A 19,472-nucleotide genomic window follows, 5' to 3' on the forward strand; every position below is an offset into this window, starting at 1 on the left:
GCGGGTCAGACAGGAGACGGGTCAGACAGGAGACGGGTCAGACAGGAGACGGGTCAGACAGGAGACAGGTCAGACAGGGGACAGGTCAGACGGGTCAGACAGGAGGAGACTCGGTGCGAGTCTTTCCGTCAGTTCTGCAGCCTCACCAGCAGCCCGTGGCTCAGGAGGAGCTCCTCCTCCATCGACGAAGGACCTGGTTTCTGTCTCTTGTCCTGAACCGTCAGCAGAGGCAACATGTCCTCCTCCGAGTCACGAGTCCTGAAGGAGAAACACGACGACCGTTACTGGGACCGATGGAGGTGAAGGTAAATAAAAACCACGAGTTTTAACGAGTTTATGGCCTAAAATCTGTTTTTGTTTGACTTGTTTTCAGCCTGACGGACGATTTAAAGATGGAGAACGGCGCCCCCTGCAGGTCACAGCAGAAATGATTAAAGCTGGTTTGGATTGAAAGTTTTACTCTGACTCACCGCTTCCTGCTCGCCGCGGGAATCCCATCAGAGCCTTTGAAGGAGAAGGCCGGCGGTTTGTCGGCGTCCTCGGGCAGCGCGCTCAGGAAGGTCAGCTGGAAGTCGTCGTCCATGGGGATGTAAGGCGCCAGCATCTCCAGATCCATCTCCTCCATGTCCTGAGCCGACACATTACAGACAAGATGTTTTCCACTCAAATCTGACGTTTTAAAGGCGGAGCTTCTGCTTCCTACCTGCAGCGGTTCGGTTTTCTTCTTCGCTTCTTCTGGACAGAAAGTGAAGAACTTCTCCACCTCGCTGGTGTCCATCACCTCCTCTTTACAGGGGCTCTGAAGCGAAACAAGGAGCTACGTTAGAGCCGAACCCTTTCCGGCTGCAGGAAGGCGTTTCAGGGTTTATTTACCCGAGCTGGCGACGGCGAGGAGGCGGGGCTAACGGAGTCGAAGATGGGCGACAGGAGCTTCCTCAGCTGTGGGGTGCACAGATCTTTAGGGTCCTCCGGCACCAAGGAGGGGCTGGGAGGACTGACAAAGGACAGCTCAACTGGACCTGATGGACACAGAAGGAGCAGAGTTTAATGACTGCAGAGTATTTCGTGTCCAGCGGCCACGAGCGCCAAGTCTTCCTCACCGGCTGCCGGCGGCGCCGCGGCGTCTCCGGCTTCAGGAGCCAGCTGGAGAAGCTCCTCTGGGCTCTTCTTCGGTTTGAGGAAGAGGAACTTCTCGGAGTCTTCAGGATCCCCGTCAGACTCGCAGGCAGAAATCCCGCTGTCCTCCGGCGCCAGCAGCTCGGTCTTCGCCGGGCAGCTGCAGCGGGTCTGCTCGCTGGAGAAGATCACGTCGGGCTGCTCCACGGAGCTGCGAAGCGACAAACAGACAGCTCTCAGTCCGCCGACCTCTAAAAGCACCAACACGGCTGCTGCTGAGCCTTAAAGCACCTGAGGATGAAGTTGAGGCAGACGACGGCTTCCGGCTGCGACGTCTTGCTGTTGTACAGGACCGTCGCCTGAGTCTCCGCCCAAACGTAGCCGCCGCTGTTCGCCAGGAAGCGATAGTGGCTGGTGTTCACCTGACCCTTGGAGAGCACTGCCGGGAAGGACAACAAGTTTTAACTTTGAATAAATCCTGAAAGGCTGCCTTAAAAACAGGATTTTCTGGTTTAATAAAAGCTGCAGAGTTTCAGATTTGTTCAGGTTTTCTAAAACAACCTGGAGCCAATAAGGAGAACCAGAACCAGAACCGGGGAGGTCGGTTCTCACTTTGTTTGTGTTTAAAGACGAGCTCTTTAAAGAACTGATCTGTTTTTCAAGATTCAAATAAAATCAGATATCAGCCTCAAATCTTTACAACCGACGGAGAAAACGAGTAGAAAGTGTTTGGAGGTCAAAGGTCATTGGAGTCGAGTTTAAATCTTGTTTTTTTTTTAAAAAAGACTTTTATTCTCCTAAAACATCCGACTGCTGAGGGACAAACGTTAGACTCACACGTCTGCAGGCTCCTCTTGATGCGCTCCGAGTCCAGAGCGTGGTGAAACTCGTAGGCTGAGCGTCCAATCAGATCGTCGGGTTTGTATCCGACCAGCTCCGTAACCCTGGAAACGGACGGAGGAGAAATAAACTGACGGCTTGCAGGTAATTTTCAGACCTGGCAGCAGCTCCTGGATGTTTGTCTCGTCTCCGTGCTCGCAGATTTAATGTCGACACATTTAACACTAAAAACGCTGAGCCGCAGGTTCGAGTCCCTCACCTCCCCTCGCAGTGCGTGAAGCGCAGGTCCATGCTGTGGCGCGTCAGGAACGTGCACGTGTCCAGAGGGAACTCCACGCTGGACGGGTGAGGGATGGGCTCGCACAGCAGTGTCATCACACGAGCAGCAGGGGGCGCCGCCGAGCCGCCGAAAGGACGGATGTGGCCTGTGCAGTGGAGCACCTGGAGGAGGAGGAGGAGAGGAGGAAGGTGAGTTCTCCTAATGCTTAAACTTCCAACCAAGAAGAAAAGCTCCGTTCATCCGTCAGAAAACTAAATCTTCAAATTAAATCTTCAAATTAAATCTCTTTTTAGGCTCCGCCCTCCTGAAAGGTCCCGTCTGCTCTGATTGGTTGATTCACTGCTTATTTTTTTTTTGCTTTATTGAAATTGAGCAAAATAAACTTTAAATTAAACTGTCAGAGAATGTGTTGGTGACGACTCTCTGCTACTACCAACCCAAATTTTAGCTCATGATCTGTGTTTTCAAAGGCCGATTGGCTGTGGCGGCCATCTTGAATCACCTACAGATGTACGTCAGTGAAACGAGATTTCAATGTATTTCTGGAACTTTAGGCTGCAGGTTTTAGTGCTCAGATCAGATTTTTTTGATCACTTTATAATTTAATGCGACTGAATGAGCAGAAGAAGACGTGACGTCACGCTAAGTAACCTTCGATCTCGCAGCTTCGAGCTGATCCGACGCCAACGCCAGGGTCACCTGCTGGTCACCCAGGACACGGCGAACCTAAACCGTTAAAGGAGACCGGACTTCTGTTTTACATCTGAAGCCGTGCGGAGCTCTGAGTGCTAAACTGCACCACGTTGGTATCAATAATATGAATATTTAGACTGATTCACGCACCCCTACTTCAGTGTGACCGCTCAGACTGATTAAGCACCGCGGATGAGGGCCTCCAGCTCCGGGGCTCCGAGGCTGGACGAAATCCAATCCCTGCAGGCGTTTCAGCGAGGGAAGAAAATAGACGAGTCCTTGAATGGACACAGATCTGCAGCTCTGCAGAGCGGGACCGAGTGTGTGTGAGACGATGTGTGTGTGTGTGAGAGTGAATTGTTGACATAACAGACCTGGCTGCTGTCCAGAGATAGACTTACCGACTCAGATCACTTTCACACTGAACTTCAGTCACACACACACACACACACACACACACATATATATAAACGTGTGTGTGTCTATTTTTGAAGAGTGTGTTTACTTTCACACAGAGCCAGCTGGACTGTGGCCTTCAAAGATCTGTTTGAGGTGAGGAGTGAAGCTGACAGCAGGGACGACACACACACACACACACACACACACACATACCGGCAGCTCTCAGATAAGCTCGTGGGTGAAAGTTCACCTTCCAGGTAGCAGACTTGATGTTGACGGTGCGCCCCCTGCTGGTCAGCGTGCTCTTCATGCGCAGGAAGAAGTTCCTCTCGCTCGGCTGTTTGGACTGAAGCGTCTTACTCAGACCTGAAAACGACGGGACGAAATTATTATTAAACCAGTTTTAATCTGACATCTAAGAGCTTTTATTCAACCTGTGAAAATCTGCTAAAGTTTAGCTCATCATCTGTAAAACTGAGTCGGCTGAATCAGTTGTACATGTTCACCCAATGATTGCTTTCTGCCACATTCGTTGAAATTTGTCAAATATTTTGCTGACAGACAGAAAACAGACAACTGTCGCCCTCTTCCTCAGCAGCAGGCGGGAGGTGAAAGGTCATGACGGCGAGCCTCACCTGGACGTGGGTTCAGCAGATCTCGGAGCTCCTCCTGATCACAGGGATGAACGAAGTCGTAAACGCTCTGACCCAGCAGGTCCAGCTGTGGACAACAAACACATCATTCACCGAGTCGATCGTAATCACGGCTGCCATCTTGGTTCAAACAGCTAAAAACAAACGTGGAGGTGATTCTGCTCGCAGCTCGAGGTTCAGAGACGAGACACGGTACCTGAGTGATGCCGATGTGTTTGTTGACGTTTTCTGTCAGGAAGATCATGTCTCCCTCCTCAGTCAGCACCACGATGAAACCAGCCAGCGCCTCGGGGTAGAAGGCGTCCATTGGGTCTTCGTCCGTCTCCTCGTCCTTCTCGTCTCCTTCTGTTGGATAAAAAGAACCAGAACCATTAAAACTAAATGATGGTTTGACACAAAACTGATTTTGTTAATCTTAATTTAGGGATGGGTGGTGATTTTTATTTTTCCTAATATAATATTTGCCTCGTTAAGTCCGACAGCAGAGCTACGCGGCGCCGTTTGTCCTCGCCGCAGTAAATCATGAATAAATTTAAATTTTTAATAACAGAAGAGTTAATTTTATCGCAGGGAGTGAAACACCAGGAAGGAAACCAGAGAAACTGAACGTTTTTAGCTTCCATGGAAACGGGACGCAGGTGGAGTTTAAAGGCTGAAGGCGTTCCGGGCCGGTCCGACGGGGACGCTCCGAGTCTGGAGGTCAGATTGGAAGCAGGCAGCTACAGCTGAAGGTTCTGAACATTGGAAGAAGAGCTACGGCCGAGCGAACAGGAAGTGATGTCACGGCGGGCCTGCTTACCGGGCTGCAGGAGCTGCTGCAGCCGCAGGAAGCTGAGCGTCACCCTCATGATGCCGGCTTTGTCCAGGTGGGTGCAGACTTTGCGCGGCAGCGGCAGCGTGCGGGCGAGCTCGTAGAACACCTCCGTTTCCTGACTGCGCCGACATCGGGCCGCGTCACGAGAGCGGAGCTTCCTCTGCTCCGAGCTGCTCCTGCAGGAGGAGGAGGAGGAGAGACAGACAGGTGAATCAGAGGCAGGAGGAGCCGTGTGAAGGAATGTGGTGACACACGAGCAGCGAGCTCAGAACCAAAACATCTGAATCATAATTCAGCTGCAGAGAAAGAACAAAAACACCTTCGGCTGTTTTAGTCTCCGTCAGTAAACTACACCTGCAGCTCGTGTTCTTCATGTAAAACTGAACTCCTCACACAAACAGCTGGAGCTGATTTCTTTCTCTCTTCTTCTGCTTCTTTTAGTCGCCGTTTGGCTCGTTTTACCTTCAGCAGAGTTCAGCTCTTAGCGTTCTGACGAGCCGCTGCGGTTCTAAAGATGAACCAAGTTCAACCTTTTTTCCTCAATCCCAACAAATTCATCCAAAGCAGCACAGTTTTCCTCTCAGTGTTTACATTTAGACCCTCACTGACACCTTTTGGGTCTGTGCAGAAAACTCTGTTGATGTTTTTCCAAACGGACCCGATGTTCTGAGCCGGGTTCTGTAAACACCTCCTTATTTCTGCAGAGAGCCGAGGCCAAAACCAGAAGTGAAACAAAATGTCCCGAACTGCAGAGAACAGAATGTTTTTGATTTGTTTTTTATTTCAGCAGCTGGAAAACTTCCAGATCCTCCGTCTTCCTGGTTCCTTCAGACCCAGATGATGCTCGGGGACCGGTTCCAGATCAGAAACAGGAAGCAGCTTCGATCAGAAAACAAGGAGAACACGGAGAACACCAGGATCAAAATAACTTCACGGAGAGTCGGCAGAACGCCACAAAGGACCCGATGCGAGGCAACAACGGGCCGAGTCATTTCAGGACGCAGATAATCCCGCCGGCAGACTCTGAGAGACCGCTGACGCAGAACCCTGAGTCTCATTAGAACCCGTCTGCAGGCTCTGCAGATATTTTGCTAACAAACAGACAAAAACACCATGTTTTGTCTTTTGTGATATCGGGGTTAATTTATTGCATAAAACACATTAATTAGAAATTAAAGCCTGTTTTTTCTCCTGCTATCAGTATAACAATGTTTTGATATTTCCTAACTAACGCTGGCCTCAGATCAGATCGCCACCAACGTGAACTCTGGGTATTTTCTTTAATTATCTCCAGTCAGACGAGTTTCTCTGCAGGTAAATAAAAACATGGCCGACATCCTCTGAAGAAATCGGCTGAAACTGATAAAAACCTGCCGCTCACACCCGGCACTGGAGCCAAAACATCCTTTTGTTCAGCCAGTGGAAAAATACCAGGACGCTTTCTAACTTGTGACATGGTAGGCAGCCTGGAGGCGGCCCCTTCTTCCTCCTCCTCCTCCTCTGACGAAGCTCAGGCCCAAACACAGAGGAGCTCTGCAGACGAGCTGAACTTCAGCGGAGGGGGGGAGGGGAGATCTGCAGGAAACAGAACGGAGCTGCCCGAGCCGAACCGGGCCGGTTCTGTTAGGTCCGTTACTGCAAGAAACAAAGATTAATGAACTAAATGAGGATCTTTACTTCGACAGCTCCTGCCTCATTATTCATTAATCTGCTGTCTTTACCCGACTTCCTGTCCGGGGTCGTGGCGTGAGGCCCGACGACCCGGACGGGTCACCAGGTCCACACGAGTCCTCGACTCGGCCCTAATCGGGTTGGCTCGGTTCTCAGGACCTGCCCCGGGGAGCCGAGGATTTCACGCCGGGTTACTGATTGGACGGAGAGCCGGACGCGGTTCGGTCCAAAGAAACGTGACCCCGATGAAAAACTAGTCCGAACGAGCCGTAAAGACATCTGATAACTAAAACAACCGATTAACTTCCTGATCTTCCTTTAAATCAAAGTTTTCTCTCAGGTTTGTCTGCAGAAATAATCTAATCCTTTTCATTTCCTTCACACTGACCATTTTCCTCTGCTGGGAAATCCCTTCGTATAATGTTTGGTGTCACTGTGAAGCTTGAGATTCCCCCGGTGAACCGGCAGCTTGTTGCCAGGCGACAAATAAACTACACATGAATCATTTTGTCACAATTCGTGTAAAACCCAGACCCTATGGTTCTGGTTCTGATCGGTGACCCAGGTCTGGAGGAACCTCCGCTCTGTAAACTGAACCCAGTCCGGTCCAGATCCGACCGTGACCCCTCAGAGGGCGCGGGTCACATGGCGTTCACTGATCGTTCACTGAAGCCCCGCCCCTTCTTTAAAAAGCAGTAAAGATGGCCGACACGTCTGCTTCAGGTTTCAACAACACAAAGGGTCAAAGGTCAAACACCCGGAGCTCCTTACAGTCCAGAGAAGGTTCAAAGGTTCCGGCTGCTGATGGACAGAAGAGCCAACATGTGAGAAGGGATCGAACCCACGGACCCACGACCCTCTTAGCCACCGACCCACGAAGAACCACCTTCACTTCTTGGACAAACTCTTCCTCACCTGAAGAACCTGAACCCGAGGCGTTTTACTCAAGGTCTGCACCCCACGCCTGTTAGCAAAATATCCCAGGAGCCACACGATGGATTTTAATGAAGCCTACAGGAAACAATCGAATCAATATGGCCGCCAGAGCTTTAAAACAACAACAACAACAACAACAGCCGACTCTGCAGACACTGGTGTGGTAGTAGCTGAGACTGACCCTCGACACTCTGAGCTCTAACAGATCTTTGCTTTAACTCCTGCCTGTTAGCAAAATATCTCAGGAACCATAGGATGGATTTTAATGAAGCCTACAGGAAGTCATAACTAGATGTGCACCTACAGCTCCAGCTCAACATGGCCGCCGCAGCTAACTGGAGTAGTCTCCAACAGATCACATGATTCCTCTCAGTTTAACACTCGGCGGGCGATATGCATTCCTGTAAGGGATGCCTCGTCGTTCATGTAGTTTTTGTTGATGAGGCTGGACTTCCTGCACGCCGAGCGCCGACGCTCCAGCTGCGAGGAAAACAAACGCCTCAGAACCGAGGAGTTCAGGTCCACAACAAACCCTGTTTACAGAGACGCTCTGACACGAGTCGGCCTCCACCTCCTCCTCAGACGGCGGCACCCGGAGTGACGTAGTTCAGCAGAACTCCGTGTTCCGAGGACAGGAAGTGGCGCCGCGTTGTTTAAAGAACAAAAAAAAGCTGCGTAAACAAACACTGCAGCTTGTTGCACAACGCTGAAAGTACATCTAATTATTCACAAACTGGCTGCCGTGGGGACACACCCCACCCACACACACACATGCAGCGGAGGAAAAACAAAACCGAGCATAGATTTTCAGGAACTCGGCGTGTGAACGGCTCGGTTACAGATCACCAAACTCACCGAACAAATCAACAACAGCTGAGGCTAAAAGAGCAGCTTTGTGACGCGGACGGATTCCTCACCGGAGACCAGCCTCAGGGGTCGGAGGAGGAGGAGGAGGTGGAGGATGAAGAGGAAGAGGAGGGTTTTTGGTTTCAGGGCATCTCTCAGAAACACGACATCAGTGTCATTAAAACACTCCCAGGTTTTCTCACTTCCTACAGATTTAAAATAATCCAGAGAGCTGAAACTTCAAGTTAAAACGAGCAGAAGCTAAAGACAGCAGCTAAAAGCTAAGATCGGTTCTTGGGTTATTGGTTCCGTCAGATCAGGAACCCAGACGGGTTCCTGCTGCATTCGCTGGGGTTTAATCCAAACTAGGGATGTGTTCTATCGGCTCCGTTTATGGTACCACAGGTGAAAAATTTATATTTTAATATAAAATTAATATTTGGCCCAACTGGAGAGATTTGACCCAAGACTCCCGACCCGAGAGCTCCGTCCTGAGACTCTCATCCCGAGTGGCCTAAACCAAGACGTCTGACTCGACCCGAGCGACCCGCCCTGAAGGACCTGACCTGAGACTCCTGACCCGACCCACCATGAGAGGCCCTCTGAGAGTTTGAGTCATTGTGTAACGACCTGAAAAGGTTGTTGAACGAAGAACGGGAACCTTTGAGGAATTTACGACTACAAACGAAGAACTGACTGAGTTCAGTCTGTTGTGTTTTTAAGACTAACTCAGATTTATCTGCATGACAACCAGCTGGAGAAGGTTTACTTTCTCATTAGAGTGTACTAAAATGACTTTTATTTTGAAAAGGTGCTGTACAAATAACACTAACTGCATTGAACTAGCTTAACTTCAGAACAAAATGACAAAAGAAATAAAAACTTTCTGTTTCTCCTCCATTATTATTATTATGATTATTATGTTGCTACAGAAGCCCGGGAGGGACAAACCAAACACTGGCTCTTGGGGGGGGCTCCACTGCAGTCTGGATGTAATTTACAGTTTGAGTCACTGGATGTCATTAAATCCAGAACAGTTAAGATTTTATAATCCAGCGGTTCCCAAACATCTGTCGCTGTTTAAATATTTAACAAAAATAAACACGGACATAATAACACAAACATGACTGTTTTCATGCTTTGTAACACAGAGCCGATTAAACTATGTTTAACTGATGCTGGAGATTATTTAACGACCCCCGTTTGATTCTTTATGACCCTCATTAGGGTCCCAACCATCGGCTGAAGAATGCAAACATGATGTCAACACAAACAGCCTCAACAACCATTAGACCCTTCTTTCTTTCTGGTTTTACGCTAAACGTGGCCGAGGACCAGAGGACCACTGAAACACACGTTTGAGCCATTCTGTTGTTTAAAGAGCTCAGCAGAAACAAAAAAGACCTGATTCACTGGAAATCACAGAGTTTAGAGGCTTCAAAATAAAATATTACAGAATAAAGTAAATTATTAGGAATAAAATCTGACCTGTAATAACCCCTGGCTGCTCCTCTCAGCTGGTGACCCAAATAAAGACTCAGTTTGAGTTTAATTAACATATTTTTGTGTTTATTTTTACAGCTTTGGGAAGGACTCTGTATTTAAATGGTTTTAAAAGGAGTCTGTTTGAGAGAAGAGCCTGAATCCTGCAGATCTGAGGACAAAACCTGATCCAGGACCAGAGACCTGACAGCAGGGAGGGGATCCAGAGCACAAAATGTCCACAGTCAGATGACAGAGGACAGTAAGACACCTGAGTGTCCATCCAGGACAGACTCACTGATCTGGGATTAACCAGCAGGAGGAGGAGAGGCTCAGAAACACTTTTTATTTTTAAAAAACTGAACAAATGACGAACAGAACCGAGGTCCTCTGCTCCTCTCATGTCCAGATTTATGATAAAAAACAAGGAAACAGCTGTATTTAAATGTTTATGTCCCGGTACCAGGTTCTGCCTCATTTTACAAGAAATAAACAAACAGGCTCTGTGCTGAAATCTCAGCTGAATGCAATAAAAAAAACAAAAAAAACATGAATTCAATCCGAGCCGAGGAGCCTCCATCGGGGATGAACAAAAGGCGCAGACACACGGCATAAACCCGGGATAAACGGGACATAAACCCGGGTTAAATGGGGCATAAACCCGGGTTTAAGGTGCAAATTAAAGCGAAGATAAGCAGTGTAAAATACGCATTAAACCCGGGTTTCAGAATCTGGGTGAAACGGTGAAAAGCAGCAGTTGTTGTTTCCCCCCTCTCCTCCTCCTCCTTCTTCGCTGAACTCGCGACAGAAAATTCGAGCAAAAAAATAATTAAAAAAAGCCGTTTGGGTGAAATAAAGCTTACCTTTTAACCGCCACAGTCCCGTTTTCCTTCTCCATGTCGCATCAGAGCGCCAAGGAGCGAATCCGAACCCTTTAATTCCGTTTGATTCGACCGCAGAGAAACACCGTGTAAATACGGACCGCTTAGCCAAGTCAAGCTAACAACCGTTAGCTGCTTCCGCTCGCACCCTTTCAGGATAAAAGTCGTGTCTGAGCGCGGACGGAATTTTTAAAATAAATTTCTTGTAAAAAAATAAAAATAACACATGTGTTGCTTTTACATATGTTACGCTGCTCGTATTTAATTAGTGATAACCGTTTTCGCCGTTATCCAGAAAGTAGGTCGACTGATTTGAGAATACTTTGTTCTTATATTTTTGCAGCTTCCGGTGCCGCTGCCCATTTTGGGCTTGACGCTTCCGGTCCAGACAAGCGGACGCTGCTGAGGACACGCCCCCTGACGTCCTGTTTACTCCAGCGCGTGGGGGGGTTGGTCAGTGAGGCTTCCATTTCATCTGACAGCCTCCCAGATTTGTTGTTAAACGTCATTTTTTCACATTTTAGAGTGAAATAACAAAGATTTAATACTTTCTTTAACCTATTTATTGTTTACAGACCTCTGTGTGGATTTAAATTCATCTTAACGGAATGAAACGGTGTTAAAAACTGAATATTTGCGCTAATTTGACGGTGATGATCTAAAACAATCAACGTTTCATCTTATTTTATATATTTAGTCCTCCCTATTTACTCATCTACATCCTGTTTTCAGTAAGTCGTGCATTATCTGTTCACAGAAAAGTAAAAAATTAAATAAAAATCCTGTTTTTGTCTTTCTGCAGACATTAAAAGTATGAAAGACAATTGGTGTTAAATCCTGCGGTCATAGTAGGAATAAACAGGCTTCAGTTAACAGTAAAGAAAGAATATTTATGTTTATATACATTTTTGTGATAAGTTTAAAAGACTATTTAACTGAATTAATTAGAACCATTTTTTTTACAAACATAAAATACACCAAAGTAACTTCAATCTCAGCTAAATAATAATTACATTTTGATGTATAAACTGAAAATGATGTGTGAGGAGACCAAAAGAAATGTTAACGCTGCTGCTAGAGGCTCTTTGTGGTCACCGTGGTAACCGCACGCCTGTGTCTGTCGCTCCCTGAGGTCGATGAGAGGCAGACTGAAAAATAAGCTTCAGACAAACGGTCCGAAGTCCGATTTTAAAAGTTCCCGACCCGTTAGAGGCTAAAGGGTCACAGGTGTGAATATACATGTTTCAGAAAGGAAATAAGACAAGTTAAAACGACTCTTCACTTCCTGTTTCGAAGAGAAACCTTTCAGCTAAAACATAATAAGCGCTCTCTGTGTTTGAGGAGGAAACTGTAAATCCGACAGCAGCGACAGAAACAAACATTTTGATGTACAGTTTGTATTTGAGCCAAACTTGTTGGAGGACGAGGATCTGAAAGTTTCAGACAGCTGAAACGTTCCTCAAACTTAAACTGTGATTGTTGTAAAAACTGTTATAGATCTCAAATGGAAACCAACTTTCTGTGACTCGTTTAAACTATAAACCTCCAAACAGCCCATTAACCTCCATCATTTCCTGGCAGATTTTGTTCACAGTGAGTTTTCTCGACCAAAAGTCCTGATTCAAACCTGAGCGACGAGCTGCAGGATCTGTAATGAAGGTTTCCTCCCTGTGAGCTCAGAGGATTGATTTAAAATCTCAAACTTTAAGAAATGGAAGAGGACACACGGCCGGAGACGAGATACTTCAGTTTATTCTGAGGATGCATCTGTGAAAAAAGAAAGAAAACCTGCTGAAACTGAACAGTTTGTGTGTTTTTTTCTGAGAGCAGCTTTCGCCTTCGTTTAAAAAAAAAAAAAAAACTTGCTCCGGTTTCCCTCAGAGCTCCTCCGAGAGGACGAGCAAAGGTCACGACCTCTGACTGGGAAAGCTGTCAGAACAGAAACAACAACAACAACAACGAAAACCTCCCAGCTTCCAGCCAGGAAATCAAAAATCAGCTAAAAAAAAAACAAACTCAGAGGGGCCTGAAATGTCTGAACTAGGAATAATTTACGGATCAATTTGCTTCTCGGATTAAATATTTACTCCCACGTAGACAGAACAGATTCTTTAATTGTTCTGGATCCACCGACAGAAACTCGGAGTTTTACAGAAAAACAGGAAAACTGCTGAGAGACGAAACAGAAATCACCGTTAATGACGTGAAGAAGCGTTCGGAACGGATTTAGTTTTTTATTCAGGCTCAGAAGTCTGAAGAAGTCGGGATGTTGAGTAAAATAAAAACAATAAAATGACTTTAAAACCTCATAAACCCAGATTTTATTCACAGTAAACATCAAACATTTAAACTAAAAACTTGAATTTTATGGCAGCAAAACATCTCAAAGTTGTTCCAGAGGCAACAAAAGGCTGTAAAAGTGAGCGGGACGAATGAGAAACATCTGGAGGAGCTTTTAGTAACTAATGAGGTTAATTGTCAGCAGGTCAGTGAGAGGAGTGGAGATAAAAAGAGGATTTAGAGGCTGAATCTAAAGAAGGAAAGATGGGCAGAGGTTCACCAGGCTGAGAGAAACTGTCTGAAAACAGGAATAATTTCATCTCCAGGTCCTAAAATCATCAACAGATCTGAAGAATCTGCAGAAACCTCTGAGGTCAAAGGTCAAGGCTGGTTCTGGTTCTGTTCTGTAAACACAGCTCACCGTGCCGTCCACAGATGCTGCTTAAAGCTCTATCAGGCAAAGAAGAAGCCAGATGTGAACAGATGTGTCTCCTCTGGACCAAAGAGGTCAGCCTGCCTCTCTGATGGTATGGGGGTGCATTAGTCCAGGTTTTAGAACAACAGACAGAATGGGACAACCTCAGGTCCAGATGTTTACAGACAGAATGGGACAACCTCAGGTCCAGATGTTTACGGACTGATGGGAGAAGAAGAGGAGGGAAACATCTGGAGACGAGTTGCTGCCGTCAGATTTAAAACTTCCCTTTTGTTTCACGGTGAATAAGAAATGGTTTTATAAAATTTTCAGATCATTTAATTTAATTTTTATTTGCATTTTACAAACTTCACATCTCTGGTTGTACATTTAAGATGTATCATGAATAATTATTCTCCTTTTTGAGTCCAGAAAACAAAGATTACTGATGCTCCGTCGTTTGGATTTCTGCCGAGATGTCAGAATCGAAACGTTTCGTTTCGTAAGAAAACTCGAAACAATCGTCAGATTTCGAGACGCGAGTTCCCGACGGAGCGAAGTGAAGGAAACTGCGGCAGCTCAGCTTGGACCGTGGATTTATTGGATGTGCAAATTCCTGCAAGAGGCAATTCAGGTGCAACAAGAATCCAAAACACAGTAAATGATGCTACACCGTGACGGGGGGTTGTGTGTCGTGTGTGTGTCGTGTGTTTCTTCACGGTTCGGAATGTGTCAGAGTGTTTGTTGGTTAAAGATGGCGCCCGTCTCCTCGTTAAACCTCGGCTGCTTTCAGGGACGAAGCTGCAGAAACTACCACACCGAAGAAAAACAAGTTCCCTAAAACAGCCGACATTCGGCTCATACCTGCTGTTGCTATGTACAATAGAAGCTTCTTCATAAATTAATACTCTTCATCTTCCCGCTCCGCCGCTGCCGAGGCCTCCTCTTCTTCTGCTTATAGAACATTTCATATTTACAGTATAAATTACTACAGTCTGGTGATAAAATAAATAACTTAAATACGATGGCCGTGGCGTTCGCCGAGTCTGCTGCGAGGTGGGGGGGCGGGGCTAGTGGCGTTCGTTCCTTCGGGTGGGGGTGACGGCGAAAGGTGGAAAAATCATCCCGAAACGGAAAAAACACGGAGGAGGAGCGGACACCTGAAGTGGGGTCGTGTGGAGCAGCTGGGAGCAGTCAGTATCTTACCTGCAGCAGAGAGACGTCAGAGCGACCTCAGTCTGGAGAACCCTGCAGTGAGCAGCTAACAGCTAACGGCTAACGGCTAACATCCAGTCACCTCCACCGATCAACCTTGAAGGAATGCATGTCACCCGCTCAGAGCTACCACGCCGAATTTTAGCTGAGTACGGGCTAAACTGTCCGCGTTTGCTAAGCTGCGTTAGCTGTGGCGGCCATCTTAAGTCCAGAAGTTAACAGGCTGCAGACGTACATTCAGTGATTTCATTTCTGAAAGTTTCGTTTAAATTCATCAAGATGTTTTGCTGAAAGACAGACGAACACGAACAGGTGATTACACCGTCGCCCGCCTGTCATGGCGGCGGGCGATAAACATGGACGCCGTTTGGTTTAGAAAACAGAGACAAAGAAAACTGTTTTCTTTAGTAAAAAGACTTAATTAAGCTTTCAGTTAAACTTCTGTTTTAAATGATTTAAATTAAGTTTTTATGGTTCTTTCTCCAAACAGATCCGTCTGACTGCAGGTAAGATACTGACTCCTTTAACACGGACGTCTGACGTCTCTTTAATATAAAAAAGAACGATTGTTGGTTGTTTGTCTCTAATATCAGGTTGGATTTAAGCCTTTGACCCGTTTTTAAAACTCAGGACGAGTTTTCCACCTTCGGGAGGAAAAGAAAGACTGGAGGGTTTAATACTGCAGGACGGGGACGGGGGACAGGGACAGGGACAGGGACAGGGACGGTCTCTGGCTGTAGGCCCCAGTGAAACAGGTGGCGGTGGTGTCAAACAGCGAGGACGATGAAGAACCGAGGAGGAGGAGGAGCTTCCCCTGCAGCTATACCACCGTGCCGCTCGGAGAGTTCCCGTTCTGCGCCGCCAGGTTCTGAAGAAGAGACAGAAGAGGACAGTTAGAGACGAAGAGGAGGACGAGGACAAAAACCCGACCCTGCTGAGGAGGAGGAGGAGGAAGAGGAGGAGGAGGTGAACTCCTCCTTCAGAAACAACGATCTGGAATTTAAACTGAAACCTAAACGTCACTAAATGTTATAAATGTTAAATCAGCAGATATTTAATAAATAAAACATCACAGGTAAAATAAAAATCCTTACATTCATTTCTCAACAACAACAATAAAATATTGAATCAATCCGACGAATAATAAAATAAAATAAAGAGTGAACGAAGGCAGGAGGATCGTCATCAAATCCAGGTAAAAAGATTTATGACAAATTTAAAAACTAATTGTTTTTAAATTAAATCAGAGGATAAAACACTCAAGTGTTTTTATTTCTTCTTAATTGTTGTTGCTACACTTCTCTTCATACATCAAACCCTTCGGCTCGTTTTATCCTTCTTAAAATATTTCACTTAATTTACAAATAATTTACATTTAAAAACATTAAGATGTCCAAGCTTCAGCTGCTCATCCTGACCAGCAGGTGGCGACAGTGGGAAGAAACGACTCCCTTTAAACAGGAAGAGACCTGGACCAGAACCAGAACCAGGACCAGAACCAGGACCAGAACCAGAACCAGGACCAGAACCAGGACCAGGACCAGGACCAGAACCAGGACTAGGTCCAGGACCAGGACCAGGACCAGGACCAGGACCAGAACCAGGACCAGGACCAGGACCAGGTCCAGGACCAGGACCAGAACCAGAACTGTTTCCGGGTCAAGACGTACCGCCTTGCCGGGCCGCGCCCAGGTGCAGATGAGCCCCTCCTGGCAGGCCGTGATGATGCAGTCGTCCATGAACACCAGGACCGTCAGCCTCTCGTGGGCGATCTTCTTGCAGACCAGCGGCTCCAGCAGCGGCACCTCGTGCATCCGCGGACACAGCGTGGTGCCCAGGACTTTGGCGCCGTCCAGCCGGTTGCTCCTTGGCGCCACGTTGATCTTGTCGTTGCTCTTGCTGATGTTGCCCAGGCTGTGGTAGCGCTTGTGCTCCTTCTCCACGCCCCCGCTTCCTCCGGATTTGTCCGACTTGCGCTCCTGGAGGGACAGCGTGGCGAAGCGGCCGATGCTGAACGGCGTGCTGTTTGCCCCGCCGCTGCTCCCACCCCCTCCTCCGCCGCCCCCGCCGCCCTCAGAGGCGCCCTGACCTTTGGAGGCGTTCGCCACTGCGGGGTGGGGCAGCGAGTTGGAGCGTGACAGGGAGCGGGGCAGCGGTAAGGGGAGCGTGGGCGGGTTGGAGGTGCCGGTGTTGGCGCTCGGCGGGTGGTGGTGTCCCTCGACCGCGCCGCTCCCCCCCCCGCCCGAGCTGCTGTTGACCCCCCCGCTGCCAGAGCTGGGCAGCGAAGGCCCGAAAGTGTTGGTGAAGGCGCGGGACAGCGGCAGGCGGGGGTACAGCACGTCATCCGTCAGGTCCCACAGGCAGAACTGGGTGTCCTGCCCCACCGAGCCAAAGCGGTACGTGACCGACGGCGACCCGCCGCCTTTCGAGCTGTGCCGAGACAGCCGCGACAGCGTGCTGCTCGTTCGAACCCGGCCAAAGTGCATGGAGTTGTTCTGCGCCCCCTGGTGGAGGTCCTCCTCGCTGCCGCTCAGCTCCATCGGCTCCTCATCTTCCAGGGAGGTCGTGAAGGGGTCGAACGCCACCACGTTGACCCAGGACTTGTGGCCGTGACCCCTCGCCACCACGCGGCTTTCGGCAAACGACCAGACGGTGACCAGGTCGTCCTCGCCGCCCGTGGCGAGATATTTCCCATCGGGGCTCCAGGACACACAGAGCAGCCCGCCGAAGTAGCTCTTCATCACGCCCTGCAGCTCCATGGAGTCGAAGTGAAAGACGCGCAGGCAGCCATCTTGGCCCACGCACGCCACGTGCACACCGTCCGGGGAGAAGGCGAACTCGTTGAGGCCTCCCTCGCCGACAGCCCACCGCAGCATAGGGTTGCGAGCCGTCTTGCTTTTGCAGGCGTAGACGGCGAAGCCCTCGCCCTGCCGCAGCAGCGAGTACTGCGGCGCCGTGGTGCCGCAGGGGTGGTCCACGTTGTAGAGGTAAAGATGGCCGCTGGCGTGGGAGGCCAGGAACAGGTTCTCCGACTTGGGAAGCCATTTCAGACACGTCACCTTGGATTTGTCTATCAACCTCTGGAGAACAGGAAGGAGGCAGACGGAGAACAGGAAGTTACAACGAGAGTATTTATCACGTTTAAACTACAAAACTTTATTTAAAAAACAAAACTAAACGAGTTATTTTGAATTTGATGGCAGCAACTCGTCTCTTTAAAGACGTTCCAGATGTTTCCCTCCTCTTCTTCTCCCATCAGTCTGTAAACATCTGGACCTGAGGTTGTCCCATTCTGTCTGTTGTTCTAAAACCTGGACTAATGCACCCCCATACCATCAGAGAGGCAGACTGACCTCTTTGGTCCAGAGGAGACACATCTGTTCACATCTGGCTTCTTCTTTGCCTGATAGAGCTTTAAGCAGCATCTGTGGACGGCACGGTGAGCTGTGTTTACAGAACAGAACCAGAACCAGCCTTGACCTTTGACCTCAGAGGTTTCTGCAGATTCTTCAGATCTGTTGATGATTTTAGGACCTGGAGATGAAATTATTCCTGTTTTCAGACAGTTTCTCTCAGCCTGGTGAACCTCTGCCCATCTTTCCTTCTTTAGATTCAGCCTCTAAATCCTCTTTTTATCTCCACTCCTCTCACTGACCTGCTGACAATTAACCTCATTAGTTACTAAAAGCTCCTCCAGATGTTTCTCATTCGTCCCGCTCACTTTTACAGCCTTTTGTTGCCTCTGGAACAACTTTAAGATGTTTTGCTGCCATAAAATTCAAAATTAACTTATTTTCCCCAGTTTCTTAGTTCAAAACCAACATTTGTAGAATTAAGGTTGTAGATAACTGGTTGCTTTTAATACTATATATATTTTTAACTAACATAATTAGTTTTAAAATCAGCACAAAAAGATAAAAACAAACAAAAATAAAGACAGAAAACCCAACATCTGCGTGCAGTCGTGGTCCAACTCCCAGTAAAGGAAATAAACGTCCTACCTCCTCGTTGAAGAGCTTACTGGTTTCCTTCTTGATCGGGTCGAGGTACTGGACCTGCCCGGCGGAGAAGCCCACGATGAGCGCCACGCTCTCCGCCGTGGCGGAGTACTGGTTGAAGTCGTGACACGTCGGCTGAGTTCCCTTATAGATCCTCTTGTCTATGGGCTTGCTGAGATCCACGGCCTGCGGGGGGCGGAGAGGAGACGGAGCCATCAGAACCGGGTCACGTGAGCCCAGCTGGGTCGGTTCTTATCTGCACTGACGGGTTAGGAGCTGCTCAGTCAGATTTCATTTCAATTATGAACGTCTGTTAGAAAAATATCTGACGGAAGGACGTTAAAGTTAGAAGTCGACCCTATTTCAAGATGGCCGCCACACCTAAACGGCTCGACATCAGTCAGCTTTGCAGTCATTGAACTAATGAGTTCAATGTGGGGGCCGTTGCCCCCTCGGACCCCCCTTGGTGGCGCCTCACCTGTATTAGACAAAAATCCAGGATAAATTCAAACTTGTGTTTCAGAATGGTCCGAATAAATCTTTAAAAGCCCTGAATTAACGAGAAAAAACTCCTGCCTCGTCCTCAGGGTCAGATTCACTCCTCTTCTCCACAGAGAAGGAGGGTCGTTAGGACATCCAGCTGCAGGACACGCAGCTGCAGGACACGCAGCTGCAGGACACCCAGCTGCAGGACACCCAGCTGCAGGACACGCAGCTGCAGGACACGCAGCTGCAGGACACCCAGCTGCAGGACATCCAGCTGCAGGACACCCAGCTGCAGGACATCCAGCTGCAGGACACGCAGCTGCAGGACACGCAGCTGCAGGACACGCAGCTGCAGGACACCCAGCTGCAGGACACCCAGCTGCAGGACACTCAGCTGCAGGACATCCAGCTGCAGGACACCCAGCTGCAGGACATCCAGCTGCAGGACACCCAGCTGCAGGACACGC

At 48.3% G+C, this 19,472-nt stretch overlaps 2 protein-coding genes and 1 long non-coding RNA gene across 4 annotated transcripts in view; 1 reads left to right on the forward strand and 2 right to left on the reverse strand.

Moving 5' to 3' along the window:
• The window catches only part of LOC119617960, a 3,244-nt gene extending 2,242 nt beyond the window's left edge, over positions 1–1,002 (forward strand). Inside the window, exon 2 of the long non-coding RNA XR_005234457.1 lies at positions 85–1,002. This is a non-coding gene — a long non-coding RNA (uncharacterized LOC119617960). The remainder of the gene's footprint in view (positions 1–84) is intronic.
• Positions 1–10,750, reverse strand: part of hif1al (hypoxia inducible factor 1 subunit alpha, like) — a 15,084-nt gene extending 4,334 nt beyond the window's left edge. Inside the window, exons 1-13 of the mRNA XM_017440689.3 lie at positions 10,594–10,750; positions 4,781–4,971; positions 4,178–4,326; positions 3,964–4,048; positions 3,579–3,694; positions 2,216–2,397; positions 1,954–2,060; positions 1,408–1,555; positions 1,101–1,327; positions 874–1,019; positions 704–799; positions 471–628; positions 147–258 (exon numbers count right to left, since the gene is read on the reverse strand). Of these exons, the coding sequence (XP_017296178.1) occupies positions 147–258; positions 471–628; positions 704–799; positions 874–1,019; positions 1,101–1,327; positions 1,408–1,555; positions 1,954–2,060; positions 2,216–2,397; positions 3,579–3,694; positions 3,964–4,048; positions 4,178–4,326; positions 4,781–4,971; positions 10,594–10,628 (1,752 nt within the window). The 5' untranslated portion in view covers positions 10,629–10,750. The remainder of the gene's footprint in view (positions 1–146; positions 259–470; positions 629–703; positions 800–873; positions 1,020–1,100; positions 1,328–1,407; positions 1,556–1,953; positions 2,061–2,215; positions 2,398–3,578; positions 3,695–3,963; positions 4,049–4,177; positions 4,327–4,780; positions 4,972–10,593) is intronic.
• Positions 10,751–13,395: 2,645 nt separating this feature from the next.
• zmp:0000000529 (dystrophia myotonica WD repeat-containing protein) lies at positions 13,396–19,413 on the reverse strand. 2 transcript variants are annotated; one of them, XR_003038461.2, is made up of 4 exons: positions 18,523–19,413; positions 16,192–17,601; positions 13,507–15,389; positions 13,396–13,470 (listed from the first exon to the last, which is right to left on the reverse strand). XR_003038461.2 is itself a non-coding variant. In XM_017440688.3 (3 exons), the coding sequence occupies exons 1-3, from the start codon at positions 18,733–18,735 to the stop codon at positions 15,342–15,344; spliced, it is 1,671 nt and encodes a 556-aa protein (XP_017296177.1). In that variant the 5' UTR covers positions 18,736–19,413; the 3' UTR covers positions 13,494–15,341. The 2 variants fall into 2 exon arrangements, 1 of the variants encoding a protein (XP_017296177.1); XM_017440688.3 differs by lacking the exon at positions 13,396–13,470 and having other exon boundaries at positions 13,494–15,389.
• Positions 19,414–19,472: the final 59 nt, after the last annotated feature.

Source organism: Kryptolebias marmoratus, linkage group LG2, assembly GCF_001649575.2.
Source record: "Kryptolebias marmoratus isolate JLee-2015 linkage group LG2, ASM164957v2, whole genome shotgun sequence".
NCBI lineage: Eukaryota > Metazoa > Chordata > Actinopteri > Cyprinodontiformes > Rivulidae > Kryptolebias > Kryptolebias marmoratus.

Excerpts from the sequence above, each read along its gene's own strand:
- zmp:0000000529 (XM_017440688.3), bottom strand. The coding sequence starts at position 18,735 with ATGGCTCCGTCTCCTCTCCGCCCCCCGCAGGCCGTGGATCTCAGCAAG. Across the intron at positions 17,602-18,522 it reads GTAAGCTCTTCAACGAGGAG|AGGTTGATAGACAAATCCAA; the intron begins GTAGGACGTTTA and ends CCTGTTCTCCAG. Across the intron at positions 15,390-16,191 it reads GGGCGCGGCCCGGCAAGGCG|AACCTGGCGGCGCAGAACGG; the intron begins GTACGTCTTGAC and ends TCTCTTCTTCAG.